This window comes from Nansenia antarctica (genome assembly GCF_963989245.1).
Source record: "Nansenia antarctica genome assembly, chromosome: 1".
NCBI lineage: Eukaryota > Metazoa > Chordata > Actinopteri > Argentiniformes > Microstomatidae > Nansenia > Nansenia antarctica.
Window position 1 is genome coordinate 13,096,433 of NC_137674.1, and position 24,521 is coordinate 13,120,953.

A 24,521-nucleotide genomic window follows, 5' to 3' on the forward strand; every position below is an offset into this window, starting at 1 on the left:
TGTTTGTCTTAGCGGCCGGGGTCCTGTACCTCCTGTTCGAGGGCAGCTTGACAAAGTGTTCGTGCCCAGGGTGGGTCGGGTCCTTGGAGATCTTGGAGGCCCTCCTGAGACAGCGTGTTTCGTACAGCTTCTCCAGAGAGGGGAGGGTGGCGCCGGTGATCCCCTGTGCTGTTCTCACGACTCTCTGTAGATCGTTTCTCTCCGCTGCCGTGCAGCTGTGGTACCAGTTGGAGATGCCGAAGGTGAGGATGCTCTCCACTGCGCCGTGGTAGAAGGCCACCAGCATCTCCTGCTTGCTGTGTTGTTTCTTGAGGCATCTCAGGGTGTATAGCCGCTGTTGTGCCCTCTTGATGGTGCCTTTAGTGTTGTCCTTCCAGGCCAGGTCATCCCGTATGATGTGTCCCAGGAAACGGAGGTTTGAGACCATCTCTACGCTCTCTCCGTCGATGAGCAGGGGCAGGATCTCGGACTTTTTCCTCCTGTAGTCTACGATGAGTTCCTGGGTCTTTGACTTGTTTAGCAGCAGGTTGTTTACCTTGCACAGCTTGCTCAATTGCTCTACCTCATCCCTGTACGCCGCCTCGTCCCCCCCCGAGATACATCCCACCACGGTGGTGTCGTCTGCAAACTTTACGATGTAGTTGCTGGGGTGGATGGGGGTGAAGTCGTGGGTGTAGAGTACCTTGGGTGTAGAATACCTTGGCCGGGAGGTGAAGGTCCCAATTTTCTGAGCTGTCCTTCAGAAGATCACTCACCATGCTGTCAATCAGGGACGGAGTGACCAGATCCAGGGGGCCAGTTTGCCGATGGAAGTATACGAGGGTGACGTCCGTGGTCACTTTCAATTGCTTCCTCAAGGCTCTGTTGATTCTCCTGACAAACTGCTTGTTCAGCCGAGAGAGGATACCGAGAGGGTAGCCAAAGTGAGAGATGATGTCACAGATATTCTGTGCCACTTCCTCAGAGGTGCGTGATCTAAGGGGGTAGGCCTCCACCCATTTGGAGAAGTAATCTGTCACAGTCAGAACATACTTGTTCCCGTTCTTTGTCGTGGGCATCACTCCCCTGATATCCATACCCAGCCACTCCCATGCACCTCTGACCTCGGTTGTGAGCTTGCCGGGGGTCATGTGATCTTGGAACGCAACGTTCTCACTCTCCACATCAGGGGCATCAGTACTTAGCCATCGGATACTATGTGGTTTACAGTAATCGTTGTGGAAGAACCGTGGAAAGGATTCAATCCTTTGGATGGTTTCATCCACTTCAACAGACCAGTTGAAATTCACAATGTAGTCGTCAGACCCGTTCACAACCTTCTGGGTTTCAGTAGAGTGTTTTTTTTGGCTTGGCTCTGGTCTCTTTAGGACAGCAGGTTTTGTAGTAGTGAAAGCAAGTGTCGATGTGTGTTTGACAATGGGTGTCTGTGTTGTGACAGTAGGGACAGGCCTTGGTTCTGGTGGCACCCCATCAACATAGCTCTGATATCTTCTACTTCTTTTGTCTATGAATTTGGTCTTCTTTCCCCCTGGGAAAGAGAATATGGTTGGAACTGCATTTTTTCTGAGTCGGACACGCAGCCCTGTCCGTTCAATGTATTTTTCTTCAAAGTGACTGGTGCACAGGACCGAAAAGTAGGATGGACTCCAATTATCCCATTTCATATTTTTTATCCATTGTTTGAGTCTTTTCCCTTCCTTCAGTGGGAATCTGTCAACAAAAGACAAACATAGTGTTAATGTTGGATTGCAAGCCTCTCATGGTTTGCTTGTATGTTGAATGTATAGTTATCATACCTTTACATGTATGACAATGTCAATCCATGTATTTGTAAATGGAGTAATATATTTATATTATGGCAAATCGTCCATTGTAACTTTAATAATGAACGAGTCAGACTAGAAAGCTTGTCCCTGGAATGGGGCTCACTCTAGGGATGCATCTGCTGTACATCATACTGTCTCTGTGGTGCTGGAAGTACCACAGCATAGATTTTGTTTAAAGGTATAGATAAAGGCGTCTGCTAAATGTCTAAAATGAAAAATCATGTAAATCCCACTTTGGTAGCCATGGAAGAGCCATAGCTAGCTACCTATGGGTGTGTAGCCTACTAGTTCCTATCCTAACACATCGCTTGTGATTCCAAATGTAAATAATCGAGTAGTCACATAGATGGGGCTTATACATGTGGGGGCTTAGCTGTGTGACTTGAATAGCGAGCTAACGCGTACACACATTCAAACTTACCGATGAAATCCCAAGTCTTGGCTGGAATTATCACTTGATCTCGCACGATTTTTGCAGTTGTAAGCAGAACAAACAGACGGGGTCATTTTAGGTAGCTCGGTGCTATAGCTTTGTAGCTTCTAACTAAAGTGCTGCCGAACAGCGAGAGAGAGAGGGGGGACTAGGGGTGCGCGCGTTTTGACACAGGCTCCAAACAATGTGACGTAGGCAGCACACGTGTGCAGTAAGATCCAAATGTCATTTGCAAAAAAAATAAATGTTGGAGGAAAACCGTAAACATCCATTATGATTATGTGATGAATAATGTGCTTTCCAACGCAACCGTATCAATGTAAACATTTACTATGTGATGTACGATCTGACATTTTTCGGTATGACATGTCATTCCTTAAAATGACATCGCTCTGAGTCTAATGTCCAGATGCTATGTTTCAATGGTGATTTTTTATTTATTATTATTTGTATTTAACCTTTATTTAACCAGGCAAACATGTAAGAACAAATTCTTATTTACAAATGCAGCCTGACCAAAAAGCAATGGCTCTTTGGGGGGGGGGGGAGAGCTAGAAATAAAACAAGGTTAAATAATTTACAACAATAAAACACTGGCAAATACAGATGCATTAAAATAACTCGACATGGTATTGTAATCATGTGATATGAAGTATGATAAAACCATACAGTCAACATCCTCACTCCTCCCACTCTCTCCACCCCTACAAGACAACAGAGCGTGCTGCAAATCGAGCAAACTACAAACACACATGGTTGTCCCGCCTTGGCGAACTTCTCATTGGACTTCCTCTCCTCTTCCTCATGACGTCATACGGTGCCTTAGTTGTCAATCAAGAAATGTCACAATCGGTTGGTTACGCCGTAAGGTTGACAGGTGTGATGAGTTTACGAAGACCCACAAGGGTTGTCCAGGCAAGATCTATCTAGTTAATTAAGTCCACGTGAACACAAAGGGTAGCTTTTAGCTGTCCTAAAGATTTCAGAGAATGAAGAGAGGGACCTCCGGTTCGTTATCGTAATGGCGAACCTCCTAAACTGAGAGGGGGAGAGAGAGGAACATCGAGCTATCCTAGCCATCGAGGAGGTGCCAGGTAGCCATTGTTTGTTTGATAGCTAAACTAGCTAATGTAAGCTATCTGACAGTCTTTAGTTAACCTGGAGTCGACAGCTAATTTCATGTTATGATTGACTAGGTTATTGAATATCTTTCGATCTGTAATATTATTATCAAGGCCGATCATTCGTCAGGTCATTACTGTTTTCCTAACCGAGACATTGGAGGGTTGTCATAGGGACGTCTGCTAGCGCTGGTAGCTCCAAGGTGGTGCATTCATCCCCTCTGCCCTGTGTTCATCCCCTGCCCTGTGGATTCCTGCCAACCTGGGACGCTCTGGGGTTGGGATGCGGTGAGTTGAACACTTGATCTCTGCACTTTATATTTATATTATTTATGACTCTTGCACTATGATGTTGGTTTGCACTGTCTTGTCCTGTCTTGCACCTGTCCTGCTGTAAACCGTGCTCCACTGTCCCAAACCAAATTCCTAACATGTTTACATGTCATGGCAATAAAGTCTTCTGATTCTGATTCTGATTCAAGACGATCTTTGCAATGCAGCCAGTGCAAGTACAGCTCTCAAATAAGAATGTAGACATATGGACCCCCTACCCTTTCAATTATACTAATACATTTCACATATTTGCTATCAAGAATTAGCCCGAGTAGTAATACACATGCCCAGTTTAGATAGAACCCAGTTTGATACCATATCCTTTTCATGGGTTTATTATACGTGATCACTTTAATCTAAAAGCTACTGACAGGCAATGAGGCCTGGCCCCCCTATGCTCTTCTAATGGTGCATGAAGGCTTAACTCTTCTCATTTGCTCCCTCTTGTCCTAAATAAAACATTGTACAAATTATGAATGAGTCAGTATTTATTAAGCTCTGCTTCACAGCTTAGCTGTTTATTGCAGCAATCAAAACTAGCTGTGTTTCAAAATGTTAGATTTTAATCAATACTAGGGTTGGGTGGTATTACATTTTTTGTTCCGTTAAACCGTCCCCAAATTTTACGTTTAAAATTAACTGCGGTATATGGTATTACTTTCTAGGGCTTTTAGGGAGTCGCCAATTTCAAATTATGAATTTAGTCGCTGCCATACCGTTTCGCGCCAGTAGGTGGCTGGCTGCAGTGCACTTAGTTGATTTTCCATCTTATGTTACATTAGCCCTTTTTTTCTCTTGTTACATTAAGTTTTTAATGTTATTTTTATATCTAATTTTATGTGACACAATCGGTGTGTATAATTTCTTTGTTGTATAGCACATTGGTGCACATTTATTATATATACTGTATATATTAGTGCTGTTAATGTTAACGCATTAACGCTCGTGATTAATCTGGGAACCTTAATGTGTTAGAAATGTATTGTAGCGAATGGGAACTGGTAGTGTAACTCGCCCCATGCGGGAGTCGAACCCCGATCTCCCGCATAACCGACGGCCGCGCTAACCACAATACCAAGAGAGTTAACTCCCTTGGAAGAGCTGTTAACGGGCCTCATACAGGATCGTTACACTATCCTCACCGTTCGGGAGAGCGTGCCCTCACGCTTCTCTATGTCAAGTCCCTCACGTGGACACGCCTCTCCGATGGCCTTCCTTCCATCCCAACCTTCTGACACCAGTGTAGCGAACGGGAACTGGTAGTGTAACTCGCCCCATGCGGGAGTCGAACCCCGATCTCCCGCATAACCGACGGCCGCGCTAACCACAATACCAAGAGAGTTAACTCCCTTGGAAGAGCTGTTAACGGGCCTCATACAGGATCGTTACAGTATTATTATATGTATGCAGTCTGTGCCCACATTGCACTCCAGAATGTTTTCTTGACTATTGAAACGGACATCGTTGCTATTTAAAAAAAAGTATAGTATATATCCTCATGTGGACCAGCACCTGTTTGTGTTGTCAAGGAAGTACAGGTCTCCTTACCTACCAGGCACAAGCAGTCTGACTATGCAGCTCAGAAGTTGGTCTTTCTGTTTCTGGTGTTTCTGCCCTTTTCTTTGTTTGTGTCTGTATATTGTCTGATGCATTACATTGACATGGTATCAATTAAACTCTTTCACTTGTGGTTTATTTCTCCTCTCCTCTCCCCACAGCTCTGTTTATCATGCATAATGCAGAACCGTGGTGGCGGCGGTGAACAGCACCTATCCCTCTCTCCCTTCCCCTGGGCTGGACCCCCGTCTCCCTAAAGCTCCTCCGTAGCAGTGGCCCTCCAAGATGGCCGACAGGAAGGAGCCACCTTTTCATAACGATGACAGCGTGGGATCCTTCCACCCCAAGCTGCAGTTCTATGAGACCATGGACCTCCTAATAGAGACCCTTACCGGGACCTGCTTTGAGCTGCAGGTTTCACCGTTGCAGACTGTCATCTCTGTCAAGGCCATGATCCAGAGGTTGGAAGGTACAAAAGGGCTGTCTCTACAAAAAACATCACTGACTGTATAGACCCAAACACACTACCCAGGTCACTGACTGTATAGACCCAATTACACCACTACCCTATCATTGACTGTATAGATCCAAACACACCACTACCCATGTCACTGACTGTATAGACCCAAACACACTACCCATGTCACTGACTGTATAGACCCAATTACACCACTACCCTATCATTGACTGTATAGATCCAAACACACCACTACCCATGTCACTGACTGTATAGACCCAAACACACTACCCATGTCACTGACTGTATAGACCCAAACACACTACCCAGGTCACTGACTGTATAGACCCAAGCACACCTGTTATTCTTTAGTTGACCATGTAGAAAATGACAGGTGACTATATTATCCTAACTGATATGCCAGTACATGAGCCAAGCTATTTGTTCTTGGCATTTAGCCTTTATTGTCCCCCAAGATGAAATCGGGGAGGGGACTATGGACTGGTCTCTGTCGGTTTCTATGTCATGCTTTTGTCTGTTTGTATGTCACATGCTGTGTCTCTGACTGGGTCCATTTTTCTGAAACTTGGGAAATAGTGTGTCTTGCCATAGAGATTGTTTAGGAGTTTCGAGGTGACGCTGATTCATCTTGTGATAGGTTGGCATTTAAAACGTCATAATAGGATGTAAAGAGGAGCGTGCACCTCAGACCGCAGCTTTTGGCCAGTTTCAAATAATACTGTCAAATCCTTGGCACTACAAGCTCTGGTAACTTTTTAAGCCTACCTCAATCCATGGATTGCTTTCAAATAAAAGCAAAGCTGCAAGAAGAAAGGCTGATACAGAATCAAATAAGCATTACACATTCCGCTAAGCTTTCAGTCATGCGTCTAAATAATTAACAACCAATTCACACAATTTGTCGGGGACAACATGTTTACTGTGTACCGTATTTTCCGGACTATAAGTCGCACCCGAGTATAAGTCGCAGCAGGCCAAAAATGGGTCATGAAGAGGAAAAAACCACATATAAGTCGCACTGGACTATAAGTCGCATGGTTCAAGGGAACGGGCTTGGCGGAATCAGCGGGGAAAGAAGACCCTGTTGAGCTTGACTCTAGTCTGGCACTGTGAAGAGACATGAGAGGATTTGTAAGCCCAGGAAGGACATAATTCACGTTAAAACTTCTTCTGAAAGGTTAGAAATACTTAAATTATCGAGTGTAAAGCCAGGGCTAGCTAGCGCGTTGCTAACGAAGGTTAGCAAAATGGCGTCGCGGGAGCAAGCAAACAGGATGGAACAGCCTCTGAAAGGTAATAAATGACTTTAATATCGTGTATAACGTTCATAATAGCGTGTATAACGTTCATAATATAGTGCTTAATGTCCACATTGTCGAGTGTAACGACTATTTATCGTGTATAAGGCCATGACAAAGATAGCTTGGTGAAAAACGGAAGTAGTTAGGATGAAGGGCGGCCTACAAACAATGCAACATTGAACAGCCTCTGAAAGGTAATAAATGACTTTAATATCGTGTATAACGTTCATAATATCGTGTATAAGGTCCATAATATCATGTTTAATGTCCACATTGTCGTGTTTAATGTCCACATTGTCGTGTATAATGGCTATTCTATCGCGTATGTGGCGCTAGCAGAAGTAGCAAAATAGCCTCGCGGGGGTAACTTAGCAACATAGAACAGTCTCTGGAAGGAATAAATGACTTTAATATCGTTTATAACGTCCATAACATTGTGTATAAGGTCCATAACATCATGTTTAATGTCCACATTGTCGTGTTTAATGTCCACATTGTCGAGTATAATGGCTATTCTATCGCGTATGAGGCGCTAGCGGAAGTTACTCCTTGGTTCATGTCAGTCAGAGATTACCGTATGTCAGTTCATGTCAGTCAGAGATTATGAATTATTGATATATAAGTCGCACCTGACTATAAGTCGCAGGACCAGCCAAAGTATGAAAAAAACCGCGACTTATAGTCCGGAAAATACGGTACTTGTTTAGATTGCTTAGATGATTATGATCTCAGTGTTGAAGCCACCAAAGTGTCCGTGTGCTAGGCTAACCTCGGTGCTAAGTAGAATCAACGTAGCCAGAGACATGTTGAAGCAATGTCCACTAGTACCACTAGTCCACTGTACCATCCATGTCCACTAGTACCACTAGTCCACTGTACCATCCATGTCCACTAGTACCACTAGTCCACTGTACCATCCATGTCCACTAGTACCACTAGTCCACTGTACCATCCATGTCCACTAGACCACTGTACCATCCATGTCCACTAGTACCACTAGTCCACTGTACCATCCATGTCCACTAGTCCACTGTACCACTAGTCCACTGTACCATCAATGTCCACTAGACCACTGTACCATCCATGTCCACTAGACCACTGTACCATCCATGTCCACTAGTACCACTAGTCCACTGTACCATCCATGTCCACTAGACCACTGTACCATCCATGTCCACTAGTACCACTAGTCCACTGTACCATCCATGTCCACTAGTCCACTGTACCATCCATGTCCACTAGTCCACTGTACCATCCATGTCCACTAGTACCACTAGTCCACTGTACCATCAATGTCCACTAGACCACTGTACCATCCATGTCCACTAGTACCACTAGTCCACTGTACCATCAATGTCCACTAGTACCACTAGTCCACTACCATCCATGTCCACTAGTACCACTAGTCCACTACCATCCATGTCCACTAGTACCACTAGTCCATTGTACCATCCATGTCCACTAGTACCACTAGTCCATTGTACCATCCATGTCCACTAGTACCACTAGTCCACTACCATCCCTGTCCACTAGTACCACTAGTCCACTGGTATTACTAGTACTAGGGATGCTCCGATTTATCGGCCACCGATTTAAATCGGCCGATTTCACTCCAAATGACTCGATCGGTGATCGTCAAAAATGGCTGATCGCAAAAACCGATCTTTTTTTTTTTTTTTTTCCTTTTCCTGGGGAAGACAGATAACTGAACAGAAAACATAGGAGGACGTAACAGTATGTAAACCATGAAGGCCACGTTTATGATGTCTTTTATACAGCCATATCACTGACTTGGGCTTCAGGCCCTAACTGGGTGATAGGCCAGACTTTTACTATGCCATAAAAATGGGTCTGCGTTTGCTTGGTGCCTAATGGATCAAAACTTTTGTCTAAAAAGCAAAAAATATGTAGGCTATCCAGTCAGTAGGCCTACAGTTATGTATTTTTTTTAAAATCGGTATCGGTATCGGTATCGGTTGATCTTGAGGAAAAAAATCGGTGATCGGTATCGGCCCCAAAAATCCAGATCGGAGCATCCCTAACTAGTACCACTAGTCCACCGGTATCACTAGTCCACTGTGCCATCCATGTCCACTGGTCCACTGGTACCACTAGTACCACTGGTCCCACTAGTGCCACTAGTCCACAGTACCACCTGGCTCATCTGCCAATCGAACACGGGATGGATGAAATATGGCCTCCAGTGAGATGAACGTCTTCCTGTATTTCATATTGAAGTGGAGGTGTTGGCAAATGTGTCCACCAGGTCGTGTGCTAAGCTAAGGCAAGGCCTTTTGATTTGTTGGCTCTTTCATAGAGGCCAGTACATTAACCACCTGCCATCTTTAATCCAACCCGGCACTTTGCTTTGTCATTTATGGGGCCTCATAGTCGATTCGTCCTTGTAAACAGCCCCGGAGACAACAGAACATATATCTGTTTTAAAAGCCTAAAGCGGCCCCATCAATTCAGCCTCAGACGAGCCAGGCCTTGGTGGCAGTGTGGGAGTGTCTTTAGCAGTGATGGAGTGCCGGGGGAAGCATGGAGACGTTCAAGAGAGGAACATTGTCTCTAGAGTGATTGCCATTGTAAAACAGTGCAACTATGCGGGGGTTTCGTCAGTTTAATACAATGACCTATCGGATGATGCAGAGGAGGAGTATCGATCTATCCTCATGGTTGTCAGTTTACCCGTGGTGTTGCAACGCACTGCTAACTGACTGTTTTGTGGAGATGTTTCTCGTTTCCTAGAAAGTGCCAGGCTATTGTTACAGTATGGCTGTTGTTTACTGTTGTGGAACATGACTCCCCTTTCACAGGATGTCAATTCCTTATTGTCTGGTTAGTTAAGTGAATGTGGAACATGGGTATGTGAAATGTCCAAGTGAAATGTAAGTCAATGTCATTTCTACATCCATCTCTGAGATAGCTCGGCTTTCGTTCTGGTTTATGTCTGACTGATGCCAGTGTTGCACTTCCATGTTAGCTTTTGGATACTATTGCTGTTTTGGTGGTGTTTTCAAGGCTCTCTGTGAGTGTGTGTCAGTGGGAGGTGTGCTTGGCAGGGCTGAGTGAGGAGCATACAATTAGCTGTGCGGGGGGGCAGGGGCTGAGATAAATTAGATGGTACAGCTAGGGATGCTCCGATTTATCGGCCACCGATTTAAATCGGCCGATTTCACTCCAAATGACTCGATCGGTGATCGGCAAAAATGGCCGATCGCAAAAAACGTTTTTTATTTTTTATTTTTTTTTTTTCCTGGGGAAGACAGATAACTGAACAGAAAACATAGGAGGACGTAACAGTATGTAAACCATGAAGGCCACGTTTATGATGTCTTTTATACAGCCATATCGACTGACTTGGGCTTCAGGCCTTAACTGGGTGATAGGCCAGACCTTTACTATGCCATAAAAATGGGTCTGCGTTTGCTTGGTGCCTAATGGATCAAAACTTTTGTCTAAAAAGCAAAAAATATTTAGGCTATCCAGTCAGTTATATATTTAAAAAAAAATCGGTATCGGTTGATCTTGAGGAAACAAATCGGTGATCGGTATCGACCCCAAAAATCCAGATCGGAGCATCCCTAGGTACAGCTAGATGCTGCTAGCTGGCCCACTCACATGCACTGGCCCTCTTCCAGCTCTGGGCTAACCAGGGCACCAAGTGTACCGTGAGGACAAGACGGCTCTGGCCTAACCAGGGTTAACCAGGACACCATGTGAGGACAAGACAGCTCTGGCCTAACCAGGGTTAACCAGGACACCATGTGAGGACAAGACAGCTCTGGGCTAACCAGGGTTAACCAGGACACCATGTGAGGACAAGACAGCTCTGGCCTAACCAGGGTTAACCAGGTCACCATGTGCACCGTGAGGACAAGACAGCTCTGGCCTAACCAGGGTACCGTGGGGTCATGACACAAATTATTTCCTGGCTGTCTCATTCCAGAGAGGTTGCTCCCTCCTTTCTCCATCTCCGTCATTCACTGCCCTTCTGGCATCTTATAGACCTAGCTTAAGGGCAATAGTGAAAATGAGAAGTGAGGGATAGCAGAATGGTTTTGAAGTCAAATGCAGCCTTGAGATCAACTATTTCTGGACCTTAACTTCCGTGTCCCCTATTGTAGGATCGAAGGTAGTGCAGATAGGACACGTAGTTATTAGGGATGCACCGAAATGAAAATTCTTGACCGAAGCCGAAATTAAGGAAACAGTTGGCCGAATACCGCGTGCATACTGGCAGTTTTTCATTTATTTTGCCCCCAAAATGGGTCGCGAGATGATTTTCTGTCTGAATGTATTAAACACATTTTTTAATTTAAATTTTTTATTATGTTTTTTAAATGTTAACTATCTTTTTTAATTATGATCATTATTATTCAGTGGTCTAGACGCACAATTGAGTGTTTCCATCCTGTTCCTCTGAGAGAGAGAAGTAGAGCGGATGCTCTGTCTACACAAACTCACATCAGACGTGCTTCCCCCTCTCGCACGCTCCCTGACCCCAAATTAATGGCGCGTCTTGCGTACCTGCCAGGCATATTTGACAAGCTAAACACACTGAACTCGTCACTACAAGGCCCCAACAGCAATATCCTGACCCTCTCAGACAAAGCGGATGCTTTCACGACAGCGTTGTATAGAGATGGAGAGATTGGCTGCTCTGGCGTGCCCGTGGCCCATTTAAGATCCTGATGCTGACACACATAGACACTAGACAGCATAGAGGCTTTTTGCATTTCTTCAACACTGAACCCTTATACTTTTTACATCTTAGCTTCTTGCTTTCCGATGTTTGCAGTGTTTAACACTTGAGGTTAGCCATGACAGTATGCTGTCAAATCAGTGGGTTGAAAAAGCAGGGGGATCGCGAGACTTGACCAATGTTTTTTGGGTGTCGCCAGACAAAGTGTTGCCTTAGATGGGATTTAGCAGTTAGCATTATGAGCTGCCTATTTTTTCTGCTAGACTATTATTTCCACTAGGGGGAATCTGTGAGTTGTCTCTGGCCTGCAGTGTGGTGGTGTTCCTATCCTGTCTGTCTGAGGGTGCGTTTGTCAATACGCTCTGGAAATCTGATCAGCACTCATGGAATGCCTCTTGTCCAATCATATTACTTGGTCGCTCTATGACGTTGAACCCAGTGTGCGTTCCGGCGCTCAGAGCTAATGTACGTATGCACCCTGAATATCTCTCTCTCTCTCATATATTCTAAAGGCATCCCCGTTGCCCAGCAACACCTGATCTGGAACAGTGTTGAACTGGAGAATGAGTTCCGCCTGCGTGACTACAGGTGAGTCTAATGCGTTCTACTTGCAGAAGTTTCCATTTCCTTCCAACTATTTCCCATCAACACCACCTAGTTCAGTAGCTCTGCAGTCACATATTTTTAAAATTGTATTTAAATTGCCTGGGTTTGGAGTCAACCCATTGTTGTCAGTTTGACTATTATATTTAATGCTTGCAGGCTGCAGCTGGTGGTGGGTGTGTTAAGTATATTGTCACTTAAATTACCACATTGAACGGCCCTTTTTGAGATTGTGTTAATCTTGAGTATTGCACAATATGCCTCAAGTCTTAAGGAGCATGGAGTTGGGTGGGGGGGGGGGGGGGGCGTGGAGATGGAGGGTGGATTTGCATGGAACAAACGTTCCGATAGAGTTCCCAGGCATTGTGCATAACTTCATTTGGAAACCAGCCTTGAGGAAGAATGTTTGTTCTGGAATAATCTCTTAGCTGAAAAACTACTCCTGTACCCAATCAGAGCCAGCTAAATGTTAAGCAGTATGTGGATGGTTCCCACAAAGCCCTCATACTGCTCACACTGATCTGGTCCCTTGTAGATCTGAGGGCACTAATGCTGGCCATGCACTACACAATGTCTCCATGTTTTGGCCGTCCCCGACACATTGTCAGGATCAAGGGTGAAATCCTATGAACCTAGACTAGGAGCTGAATGTGTGAGCAGGTCAAAGATGCACAGTTAATGGCATATTTTTTTTAAATGTCGGTTATCACACGTGTAGTGTGAGAGGGTCTATGAGGCAATTCCATAGGAATGCAGGTATAGAAATGCATGATCAGCAGGTAAACTGTGACAAAATACCAGGGGGAGAGGTGGGAGAGTCATTGAATCCTGTAGTGCAGTGGTTCTCAAACCTCTCCTCTGGGACCCCCAGCCGCTCCACATATTTGATCTGTTCCACCACCAGCACACCTGATTCACCTAATCAAGTACAAAGCAATTATGGTGGTGGAACAGATCAAATATGTGGGGCGGCTGCGGGTCCCCGTGGAGAGGTTTGAGACTTTGTAGTGATTTGTAGTGTATAGCACCGTAAAGGGGCTAGTGGTTGTTATTTGGGATGGGCTAACCTGTCTGTGTGTGCCAATGGATGAACTTCCTGTGTGACTGTTTGTTTGCAGCATTGCAGAGGGCTGCACTCTGAAGCTGGTCCTGGCCATGAGAGGGGGGCCCATCAACACCAGGAGAGGTACAGAAGACCTCCAGCTGGCCTGCTTTGACTTGGCATAAACTGCTTGTTCATTGTTGAGCTGGTGACTCAAAAAAACATTGTCAGAACATTGTGTTTTAAAGTTAGCAAATGATGTGGGCTGCTGCATCATAAATCATAACTTGAAAGAATGTCTTGTCCTCTTTACACAATAGCTGGAGGTCTCACTTGATCTCTCTCTCTTTCTCTCTCTCTGTCTCTGTCTCTGTCTCTGTCTCTGTCTCTGTCTCTCTCTCTCTCTCTCTCGCTCTCTCTCTCTCTCTGTCTCTGTCTCTGTCTCTCTCTCTGTCTCTCTCTCTCCCAAGTGTCTCTGGAGGACCAAGTGAAGGACATGGCCGATCTGATGGGGGAGAGGGAGGAGGACTGTGAGAAGAGCGTGCCCAGCAAGCAGGTGACCTTCCTGCTGTACCAAGAGGGAGACCAGCTCAACTTCTTTCGAGTGTTCGAGAGAGGAGATGACACACTCACCCCGGTCTCTGAATCACTCAGGTCAGTAGTCAATAACGACAGCAGGGCATTTTACATTCATGAAACTTCTACTCTCACACTCCCCGCCCCCCGGCCCAAATACACTTGACGTCAGTAGTTAGGGTGACAATATCAGTTTGGATCGATATTATACATAATGAAACGTACCACTTAGTTTTGTTCAGGCAGAAACTGTTTGTGTGTTTCCCCTAGCGGTGGCTCTGTGTACAATGTATACGGCGAGGAAGAGGAGGAGGAGGAGGAAGAGGATGTAGAGGGCTCCGGGGCCGGCCTGCACACTCTGGAGAACTCCATCACCATGAACAAGATGAAGCTGCTCAAGGCCAGGATGGAGGACATGAACATCAACAAGAAGGTAGGAGACTGTAGGAATGGACACAGACATCATCAAATCAAATGTTTTGTATAGCGCATTTCTCACAAAATGTGACCCAAAGAGCAAAGAAGATAAAGCAACAACTAAGATGGACATTTAAAAGGCGAGATTGACTAAGTAGGTTTTGAGGTCTCGCTTAAATGTTTCCAGAGTTTGACAATCTCAGCCTCTCAGGTAGGATGTTCCATAGTCTGGGAGCATATATACTGAAAGCTGTCTCCTCATATCTCTTTGTCCTGGCTTCATGTCAGCAACACATCATGTAACATGTCAACATAGTCGAGATGGTGTTCATTCACCTTATTTCTGTGTCTCTCTGGCCATGCTACTTTAGTCTACCTCTGTCTGTGTCTCTGTCCCCTAGCCCAAGAAGTCTGCCAAGCTGAAGGCCCGCCCCCCCACCACCCCCCGGCCCTGCGGCAGCTCCCTCGGCCCTCCCAGCACGCGGCGTCACCGCCTCTTCAACGCCCTCCCCCAGATCAACCCGTCGCATCACCCCTCCGCGCATCTACCTCCAATCAGAGACCACGAATCCACGAGCCCCTCCCCTTCCGCCGCCGACATGTCAATCAGCAGGCGGCGGTGGGGCCCGTTCACCTCCCCGTCCTGCTACATGCTCCAGGAGGAGGAGCCATGCGAGTCGTGGCCGGCCTTCGCCAAGGTCCGACCCCCTCCGAAGGTCTCCCGGTTCGACGTGGGCAGCGCGAGGTGGATGAGAGACTGCGTGTACCCGCAGTTGCCGGCCCTCTCCAGCAGGGGGCAGGCCGACGGCTCTCTGGAGGCTCCCGACCCCAGAGGAGACGCGCTGGGCCTGGGCTTGGTCGAGGAGGTGGGCGGCCTCATGGAGCCCACGCTGTCGGGGGCGTTGTTCGGGGAGCGGCTGTCGGACCCCCTGAGCCTGGACGTGTCGACCCCCCCGGAGGAGGGTCTGGGGGGCTTGGACGGCGCGGGAGCTCTGGGGGTGGCGGCCGAGTACCAGCTGCCTTCCACCTCCTCTCTGCTGTCCCAGGCCGTAGGACCCAACTCTCTGAGTCTGAACACCTGGGCGCTCGGCCCCGATACTATGACGTGTAACAGTGAAAGGACACAGCTGGGTAGCAGCCTTCACCTGACCCCCGATTGTCCGTCGTCGTCGTCACCCTCCAGCTCTGCAGCACCTTCCTCCGTCAGACAGCCGCCTCCTCAGCCCTTTGAGTTCACCGGCTCAGCCCTGCCGCCCAGCCTCTCAGTCCGCCCCGCCGCCCTCCTGGAGACGGAGGCGTCTTCCCTCCCTCTCGCTGCCTCGACTCTGTCACGCGGCTCTCTCCTCCGCGGCATAAAGGTGGACTCTCCGGGCAAGCGGCCAGAGGTCGTCTCCAAGAGCGAGGCGCGGGGGGGCGTCACCAAAATGTCCGCCCAGGCCTGTAAGGAGCCCCTGGGCTCCCTCAGTAACTCTGAACTCCTAGCCTCTCTCAGCTCCAGGACAGGAGGGAGCAACAGGGAAGGCCTCAGCCAGAGCCTGGGACTCGGGTTGGGGCTGCCCCATGTGGGTGCCTCTGGGCTGGGGAGGTTGGGTTCCATGGCCCCCTCCCTCCCAAACAACATTCAGCTGCTGCAGGACGATCTGTTCAGACAAGCAGCAGCCTCTTACTTGGTGAGCACAACCCATGATGCCTCCCGCTGTGTTGTACACTGGCCCTTTAACTGTGCAGTAGGAAGACTGTCATGTTGCAGTGTACTTTTATTGCGCGTTCATTAGGGGTATAACGCTACATGTATTTGTACTGAAAATGTTCACATGTACCAAACAAATGCAGGCTGCACGTTCAAAACGTTTTTGTGTGTTGTAGTAATCTCAGCCAGTACGCATGCGCACACACGCCACAGAGATGTTGTCAGTAGTTTAGTTTAAACTAGAGCTTGAAGTTCCTCCAGGATCCCATAGGTCTCCCGTTTGGGAACATTACAGTTTCTCAGTTACCTACAAAGACAGGTGGATCGGACCGAAGCTATATGCCGGCGTTGTTCAACTGCGATCGGGTATGCGGCTGGATGAACGTCGTACTTGCTCACTCATTTGAGACGGTCTCACCTGAATGTGAACATCACAGGTACAAGAAGAAAAGAAAAACAGTGAAGTGCGAACCCAGCTCCCCATGGCATTTAAGCAGCCTCTCGCTAACAACTCAGACCGTGCCAAAGCCATAACAAACGCCGTAGGTGGTTTTATAGCAGCGGACCATACTCTGTTGTCGAACACAGGTTTTAAACATTATGTTGAAAGTAATCGAGCCTCGTTACATAGTTCCCTCTCGTCCACATTTCAGCCAGCATATCATACCAGCCCTTTATAAACAAGCACAAACTACAGTTGTCCACGACTTATCCAAGGCACCTGCTTTCTTAATTTAGAAAGGAAAACTCACTGCTTGTTCAGTAAACCACTGTTTAATAATAATGAGAAAAAAAAGTGTATATATATGTGTTTTGTTAATTTTTACCCTGCTGTACCGAAAACGTACCGAACCGTGATTTCAAAACCAAAACCAAAAATTCTTGTGTACTGTTACACCCCTAATGTTCATGTGTTGCTCCTGCCAAGCCACATTTCCCTTCTGGGTATTCCAGATTGAACTGAACAACTGCTAAGTGGCTCTATGATGGAACAATAGGAGTTGTTGATGTTGCAGTGTATTGTATGGTATTGCTGCAAGTCTATGTGGTCTTAGTTTGACACCCTGTTTACAACCCTCTCTTCTATCTTCAGTTCCCCAACAGTCTTGTATCCGCTAGCAGAGCCTCCAGTGTAATAAGGAGATTAGGTGAGTGATCATCCAACTCAGGGAAGTTGGCCGTCGTCATCGTCACCCATATCCACACCACAGGAGCGGAGCTCTCAAGGTCTAGGGCTATTTCATCATTTGTTTTTCTCAGATGTAAAGTGGTGTGTGGAAGCACACGTGTACAGTGGCCTTGCAGAGCACAGGGCCTGTAGTATGCAGCGCTGTGTGTTGTCTTTGTGTCTCCGGCCCATGATGCAGCGTGGGTGTCTGCCAACACAGGGTCAGAGAGAAAGCAGCTCCCTTGCTTCACACTGGAGTGAGAACACACACACACACACACACACACACACACACTCACACACACTTACTTTACAAAGCAGCTCCCTGACCTAGGATTGGTGCCAGCTTGAAGCAACACACAAACACTCACTGTACATTCCCTCCACACAAACAGAGAGCACAGGAGGGTATTGTGAATGCCGCCGATGCATGTTGTATGAGCTCTGCATCGTGGCACACTAGGGCGTTAAATATTTACAGTGATGCAGCTGCTGAATGAGCACGAGCGATGGAACATGTGTGCACACACACACACACACACACTGTATTCATTTCTGCAGTCACATACTACTACACATACCCTGCTCACACACCTACAGTATATGCATGTATGCAAAACAATGAGCCATGGAATTTGATTTCCTCAGGATGATTCAGTCAGACTATCAGCTCTAGATGGTGTTCACACAGCTGTGGGGTGTTCAAACTGTCTACAGTCTGTCTGTTCAATTGGAGGGCCACTCTGAGAGCAGATTATTGAAGAGAACACAAGTCAAAATCCAATCTCATGCCCGACTGCCTGACAGGAGATCCTCCTGGCTGTTGTCACAGGAAAAGGCCCTTTAACTGTTCTGTCCCGCCTGTCCCGGTCTCCATATCTTCACGACACAGCGAGCGTGTCCACAGACATGTGTAGTGGGTAGAGACTGACATGCACCAGTGTCGTAATGGGTTGGAAAATGAAAAAGTGTCGTCATGGGGTTTGAACAGTGAAATATTTCCTGTGATTTAAAGATGTTAAACAATGTAGGCTACTACGTAATTACAATATTTCCCCACCGGTAACTATAGGGTGTGTTTAATATACTATTATTGAGGCTAGCGATTAGCCTAATTCTTAAAACAGTTTGAGCTGTCTGCTGCTGATTAATATTCCAACTGGACCCGAGGGGGATATCTTTCAACCATGTATTCCTCCACTATTCTATCTTGTTCCTCTGCTAGTTTTGAGCTTACCGGGTTAACGTTTCTTTTAAAAAAATTGTTTTCAGATTTTATCCCCTTTTTCACCCAATTTGGTAGCCAATTGAACCCAACCTAGCATCCAATTATCCCCTGCCTATTGCGTAGGATCCGCCGCACGACCCCGTGGCCGGCAGCCCCAGAGGAGGCCGCCAGGCAGACTAGCTGACTGGCTCCTCGAGCCCAGCACCGTTATTCCGGCACCCCGGGGGCGGTGTTGCACGACGGATCCTTGTCCGGAACTATTCCTATACCGCCCTCGGGAGCGGCCGCTCAATATGCCGCTCCCTGTGTGTGCCCCGGTCATATCCGGATCTGGCGAGCTGGGATTCGATCCCAGTCTCCGGTGGGCAGCTTGCACTAGTGGCTAGTGCTTAGACCGCTACACCACCGCGGGGCACTCGGGTTAACGTTTCTAACTGGTAGTAAAGCAGAGACCTCTCCTGTCCCCCCCAGGTACCCCTACATATCACCTCCCCCCGGTCAAGGTTCCTGTGGGCAGTAAGAAGAAGAGCTCCAAACACTGCTGTCTCTGTGGGAAGAAGACCGGCTTGGCTGCCAGCTACGAGTGCAGGTACCCATCATCCCTCTCATGTCGCTCCTTCTATCTCTCTCACTCTCACTCGCTCTGTTTACGGTCTCATTCTTGGAAAGGCAATGCTGTGAAGAAGTAGGAAGACCCTCGGGCAGACTTCACCTGGCCCTACACATGAGGTCATGCTAAACATAGGCCTTTCACACCGGCAAAGCTCCGTTCCCGTCGTGGAGTCTCAGAACCGTGGTGCTTTCTGGCGAACCAGCCCGCGTTCATACCAGTTTAAGCGGAACCGTCAACGTCATCAACGGGGGGGGGTGACAAAGGGGCGGGAGAAACAAAAATGTCACAACAACATGGCGACTACTTCACTGGATATGAGTATATCTTCCACTTCAGTATCTGAAATAAACACTATTTTGTATGAAAAAAACAAAACAAAAGACCCTTTCTAAACATTCAACGTTCTCTTACTAGCCAGCTACTCTGATACAAGAATAGAAATGGCTTACGAAGTTTGCGCGTGTTTGCGAAGCATGTTAGGAAGATCGAGAGAGTGATGAGAGAGTGATAACAAATTTTTATCACTAATGATTTAGTCTCCTTCCTTCTTACTCTCTTGCTCATCTTCACAGCCTAGAATATGACACACCCACTGACAACGTCACGGTTCTATTTTTTGGTTCCAGCTGAGAAATAACTTTTCAGGTTCCGAACCAATTTATTTTTGGTCTGAACGTGCAGGCCGGTTCGAAAGAGGGGCGCTTAGGTGGAGTAGTGGATTAAGCGCTGACCATGTACCGCAGGCACATGTACCACGGTTCGATTCCAGCCGCGGACATATCCTGCATGTCATCCCTTCTCTCGCTCTCACCCATCCTTCCTGTCATAATCTCTACTATATCTGTCATTAAAAAGAAAAATATGAGTGGGACTGCCCCACTCAGAAAAAATTACTTTAAAAAAAATGTGGTTGGGTAACCGGCACGGAGCCTTGCCGGTGTGAAAGGCCTACATGTCTATTGTGCTCTTCCTTCAGGTGTGGCAACAACTTCTGTGCCACCCACCGCTATGCAGAGACCCACGACTGCACATACGACTACAAGAGCGCTGGACGCCGGTTCCTACAGGAGACCAACCCCATCATCAGCGCTCCCAAGCTGCCCAAGATCTGATCACCGCATTGGACCCCTGACCCCCAAAATTAAGAACATTTATGAACATTAAAAAAGGGATGGAACTTGATCACCACCGTGTGCTTTGATCAGAGTGCTTGGCTTAATGAGTAGAAAGGCCAAGTGTATACAAAGGGAGGAAAACAACTGCATACAAATGAGCAGCTACCTAGCTCTGGACAATGTGAGGAAAAACAACTTGAGCATTGATCTGCTTTTCCCTGTTGGGGACCATGGGGGCGTTTTCCCCTTGCAAAAAAAGAAAAGATACTGCATGTACATGGGTAGATTTTGAGGAGAGTGTATTCCACAGGGTTCAACAGAACAAAATGCACGACACCAAGCATATACATTTTTGAGGGGGTTTGTTTTGTTTGTAGGATTTTGTTTGTTTATTAAAATTGGACTGCAGATCACTTTTCATGCAAGTCTTTGAGATGCACTTTAGAATTATCATTTATACCAATGGTTTGACCCTCTTTGGGGGGAATGGTCTTTCATTTTTGTGTTTGTCTGAAGTGTTTGTTGTCTGTCATAATTTTTTTATATTCAGCACCTCTTTCCTATGGGCACATATATATTATACTGAGTTGAGTACTGAGTATTATACTGTAATATGAAATTTGCATATGTATATCAGTTATGTCTATCAAGAATACTGTGATACTGAAGGAAAGGCATGGTAGGTGATTGCCATAAATCTCTTTTGTAAGATTTTTATTATTATTATTGCACAGCCGTTACAAAAAATTCAAATAAAAATATTTGTGTTTCCCTACATCTTTGAACGACTGAATCATTTATTTTGATTCAAAACAGGCACATGGATGCCTTAATAAATAAATAAATTAACCACATTCACCTGTTTTTGACACCTCTGCAGTTATCATTTGGTTTGTTAGAATTATCGTTTATACCAATGGTTTAACTATCTGTGGGGTACCGGTCTTTCATTTTTGTGTTTGTCTGAAGTGTTTATGTTCTGACTTTTTAATATTCAGCACCTCTGTCCTCCCTCTTTCCTATGGGCACATATATTATACTGGCATCACTGTAATACTGATTCATTTGCATATGTATATCAGTTGTATGTCTATCAAGAATACTGTATGATAGTGAAGGAAAGGCATGGTGTGACAGTAAGGTGATTGCCATAAATCTCTTTTGTAAGATTTTTAAAAAGTATTATTGCACAGCAGTTACAAAGACTTGTCGGTGCTGTAACTATGGGAGTTTGTTCTAATAAAAATTGATTCTAAACAGGCACATGGATGCCTTATTTGTAAAAAATAAAATAAAAAAAAGGAATCACACATTCATCTGATGACACCTTTGCAGTTATCATTTCGTTTGAACCTTTAAAGGAGGAACTAGCCAAGACTCATCATTTGGGAAACACTGATCTAGACAGTATTGATTGTTCTCTCCTGGGAGTTGTGAGTGGGAAGGAGTACAGAGTAAACATGTTTCCTGTTTCCTCTGGCTCATTAAACACCAGATCTTATCTGCCAATATGAACTCCATAACACACTCTTAACTTTAGCAACTTGTCATAACTGTGTGAGGGAGAGATCCACCAAACCATCTCACGTAGGCAAAGGAAAAGAAAGCACTCTGTCAACTACTGATATGTAATGACCTGCTATTGTAAAAATAAAAATAAAACACTTTGAATTGAAGGATTATCAGGAAAAAGTTGGACATAGCTCCAAATCTCACTCGTGGGAAAATTAGAAAAGATCTGATGTCCCTTAAATGGATTCAGATGTCTGACATGGAAACAATGTGTTCCCCAGATGCAGAGAAGGGACCAGGCCAAGGTATCTGTTTCTGATATGCAGCACCACTGTCAGAACTGAAGGTTGAGCCCCTCTCAGGACCGACTCCTTTTGGATTGCAGGCCTGTCTGGCTTATATGCCTGTTTCTTTCCTTAGTTTAGAGATAAAGAGTGGAAGTCATTTAAGTGAGCTTTTGAAGAGTGATTTCCTGTCATGGTGAGGCATTTAGTTAGTTAATTGCATCAATTGGCAAACCAGGAGAGCAGAAGGGAAAAGGTGCTCAATAAGGCTAATATTCCAACAGAATAGAGACATGCGTGCGCTCCTTTAGTGAATCTAGCCTCAGAGCAATTATTTATTTTGTTTGTTTGAGGGTGCACTACTGGATAATATTTCTTTTGTTATGACTATATAATACTTAGGGCCAGTTTCACAGACAAGGCTTAAGCCTAGTCCTGGACTAAATCACAGTTGCAATGTAAAATCTCTATTGAAGATGCTTTTTAGTCTAGGATTAGTCTTAAGCCTTGTCTGTGAAACCAGCCCTTAATGTTCCTTTTCAAAACCAAGGATGCTTGATCTGCTCTCCTGTTTGTACAATCTCATTGCCAGAAACCTGTTGTGGTGCCTAGGTAACAACTCTCTGGTGCCTTGTTATGAGGAGTCATCGAGCACATCGGCAAAAAGAGAAGTGGTGGTCACTTTATTCCCTTACTGGAAACACACCTGACCTGAGTCTGACCTGACCTGACCTCTCCTCTCCTCCGTCCACACTGATTTCACTATTGTAAAGGTAAGTCCCTCAGTTAGACCCCTGGGACCACTGTATGTTGTTGTTTTTGGATCTGCATAAGTGATATGAAAGAATGCGACAGTGTAATGGACATTGTAGACCAATATTTCTGTCATTCTGTCAGTAGCTTGAGCAAGTCTGGGCTACAGACTCGATGACCGTTAAGAGACACTCCACGGGTGACAGGAACCTCAGACTCATTTCACATCCCTCCCTGATGTCCTCTTTTTGTAGGCAGAGCTGAACACTAGTTAGGAATCTAAAGGCTAACACAGCCGTAACATTATAATGAGCTATTTCCTAATTTAGAGGCACTTGTTCTGACGCACAGTATGAGTTGAATCCTGAGAGAGGGAGTTTGAGATTGTCCAAATCCTGTGCATGTGGTGATATTGATTGTGTTCCACATTTTTCTTTCTAGTCCTTCCGTTATGGTTGAGGATAATACTATAACCTATCTATAATGATATCATTATGCTGTGAAAAGACTGCCAAATGTAATTGAGCTTAGAGAAGAGAAATAGAGCAACTACAAGCAGAAATAGATTGACATGAGCAAACCACAATGAATGACCTTCCGAGAGGCAATTATTCCTGACTGAGCACAAAAAAGTTTCTTAGTGACTGTGTTCCTTTCTTTAATGGTGACTCAATGTGAATAGTGACACCTGAATAACATTGCAAGCATCGTATCCTAATGTGTCTGAGGGGGAGAGTTGTGCCATGACACACGACAAATATTAACAGGAAGTGTTGGGGGTAAATGTTTGGAGGGGGGTGGACGAGATGATCAAGCACGACCCGTTTGACAGGTTCATCTGAGTAGGAGGATTAAGAGACACACACACACACACACACACACACACACACACACACACATAAAGAAAACCTTATTGACAGCTCTACACTGTAACCAGGAATATTACTCTCTCTCTCTCTCTCTCTCTCTCTCTCTCTCTCTCTCTCTCTCTCTCTCTCTCTCTCTCTCTCTCTCTTAAGAAGGTTGAGATCTGAGACGACAGAGCTGCCATTCTTTCCAGTAAGAATTCAGACCATTGTTAAAGTTCTGGTTTATCCTTGACCAAACACCCCAGCTTTGGACTGCTGTCTCTCTCTCTCTCTCTCTCTCTCTCTCTCTCTCTCTCTCTCTCTCTCTCTCTCTCTCTCTCTCTCTCTCTCTCTCTCTCTCTCTCTCTCTCTCTCTCTCTCTCACGCACGCACGCACGCACGCACGCACACACACACACACACACACACACACACACACACACACACACACACACACACATGTCTCTGGCATCCCCACCGCCCTCTGTGAGGTGCCCACACACACTCCAGACAGCACACAGAGGCGCTGTTGTCCTCCCCCAAGGACGGAGAGAGAGGAAGACTGTGAATTAGTAATAGGACCAAACACAATGACAGGTTTCAGGGAGATAGAGTCCGAGTCGCTTTTTCTTCTTCTTCATTCAACAGAGGGTTTAGCCTCCTATAGGTTAGCAGCTTCATCTCTTATGAGCAGACAGACCCTTAGCGGGTGACTCCCGGTTCATTGAGTTTACGGTTAAAAGCATATCTTCTCGGGGTGTCAGCGTGGTGGTAAGGGCTCAAAATGACCGTATACCGATGGTGAAGTTAGCAAAGGAGTATTGTGTTTGTACCACATTCATAGCCGGTGTTATTCATGGTAGCGATTTTTGTGTTATGCTTGTTGTAAATAAAAGTTCTATGATGCATTGAAAT

At 45.9% G+C, this 24,521-nt stretch overlaps 1 protein-coding gene across 1 annotated transcript; it reads left to right on the forward strand.

Moving 5' to 3' along the window:
- Positions 1 to 5,507: 5,507 nt before the first annotated feature.
- On the forward strand, positions 5,508 to 20,978 carry zfand4 (zinc finger, AN1-type domain 4). Its single transcript, XM_080547023.1, has 9 exons — positions 5,508 to 5,739; positions 12,270 to 12,345; positions 13,479 to 13,546; positions 13,873 to 14,056; positions 14,249 to 14,411; positions 14,797 to 16,065; positions 17,179 to 17,233; positions 18,953 to 19,070; positions 20,071 to 20,978. The coding sequence occupies exons 1-9, from the start codon at positions 5,556 to 5,558 to the stop codon at positions 20,204 to 20,206; spliced, it is 2,253 nt and encodes a 750-aa protein (XP_080403149.1). The 5' UTR covers positions 5,508 to 5,555; the 3' UTR covers positions 20,207 to 20,978.
- The last annotated feature ends 3,543 nt before the right edge of the window (positions 20,979 to 24,521 follow it).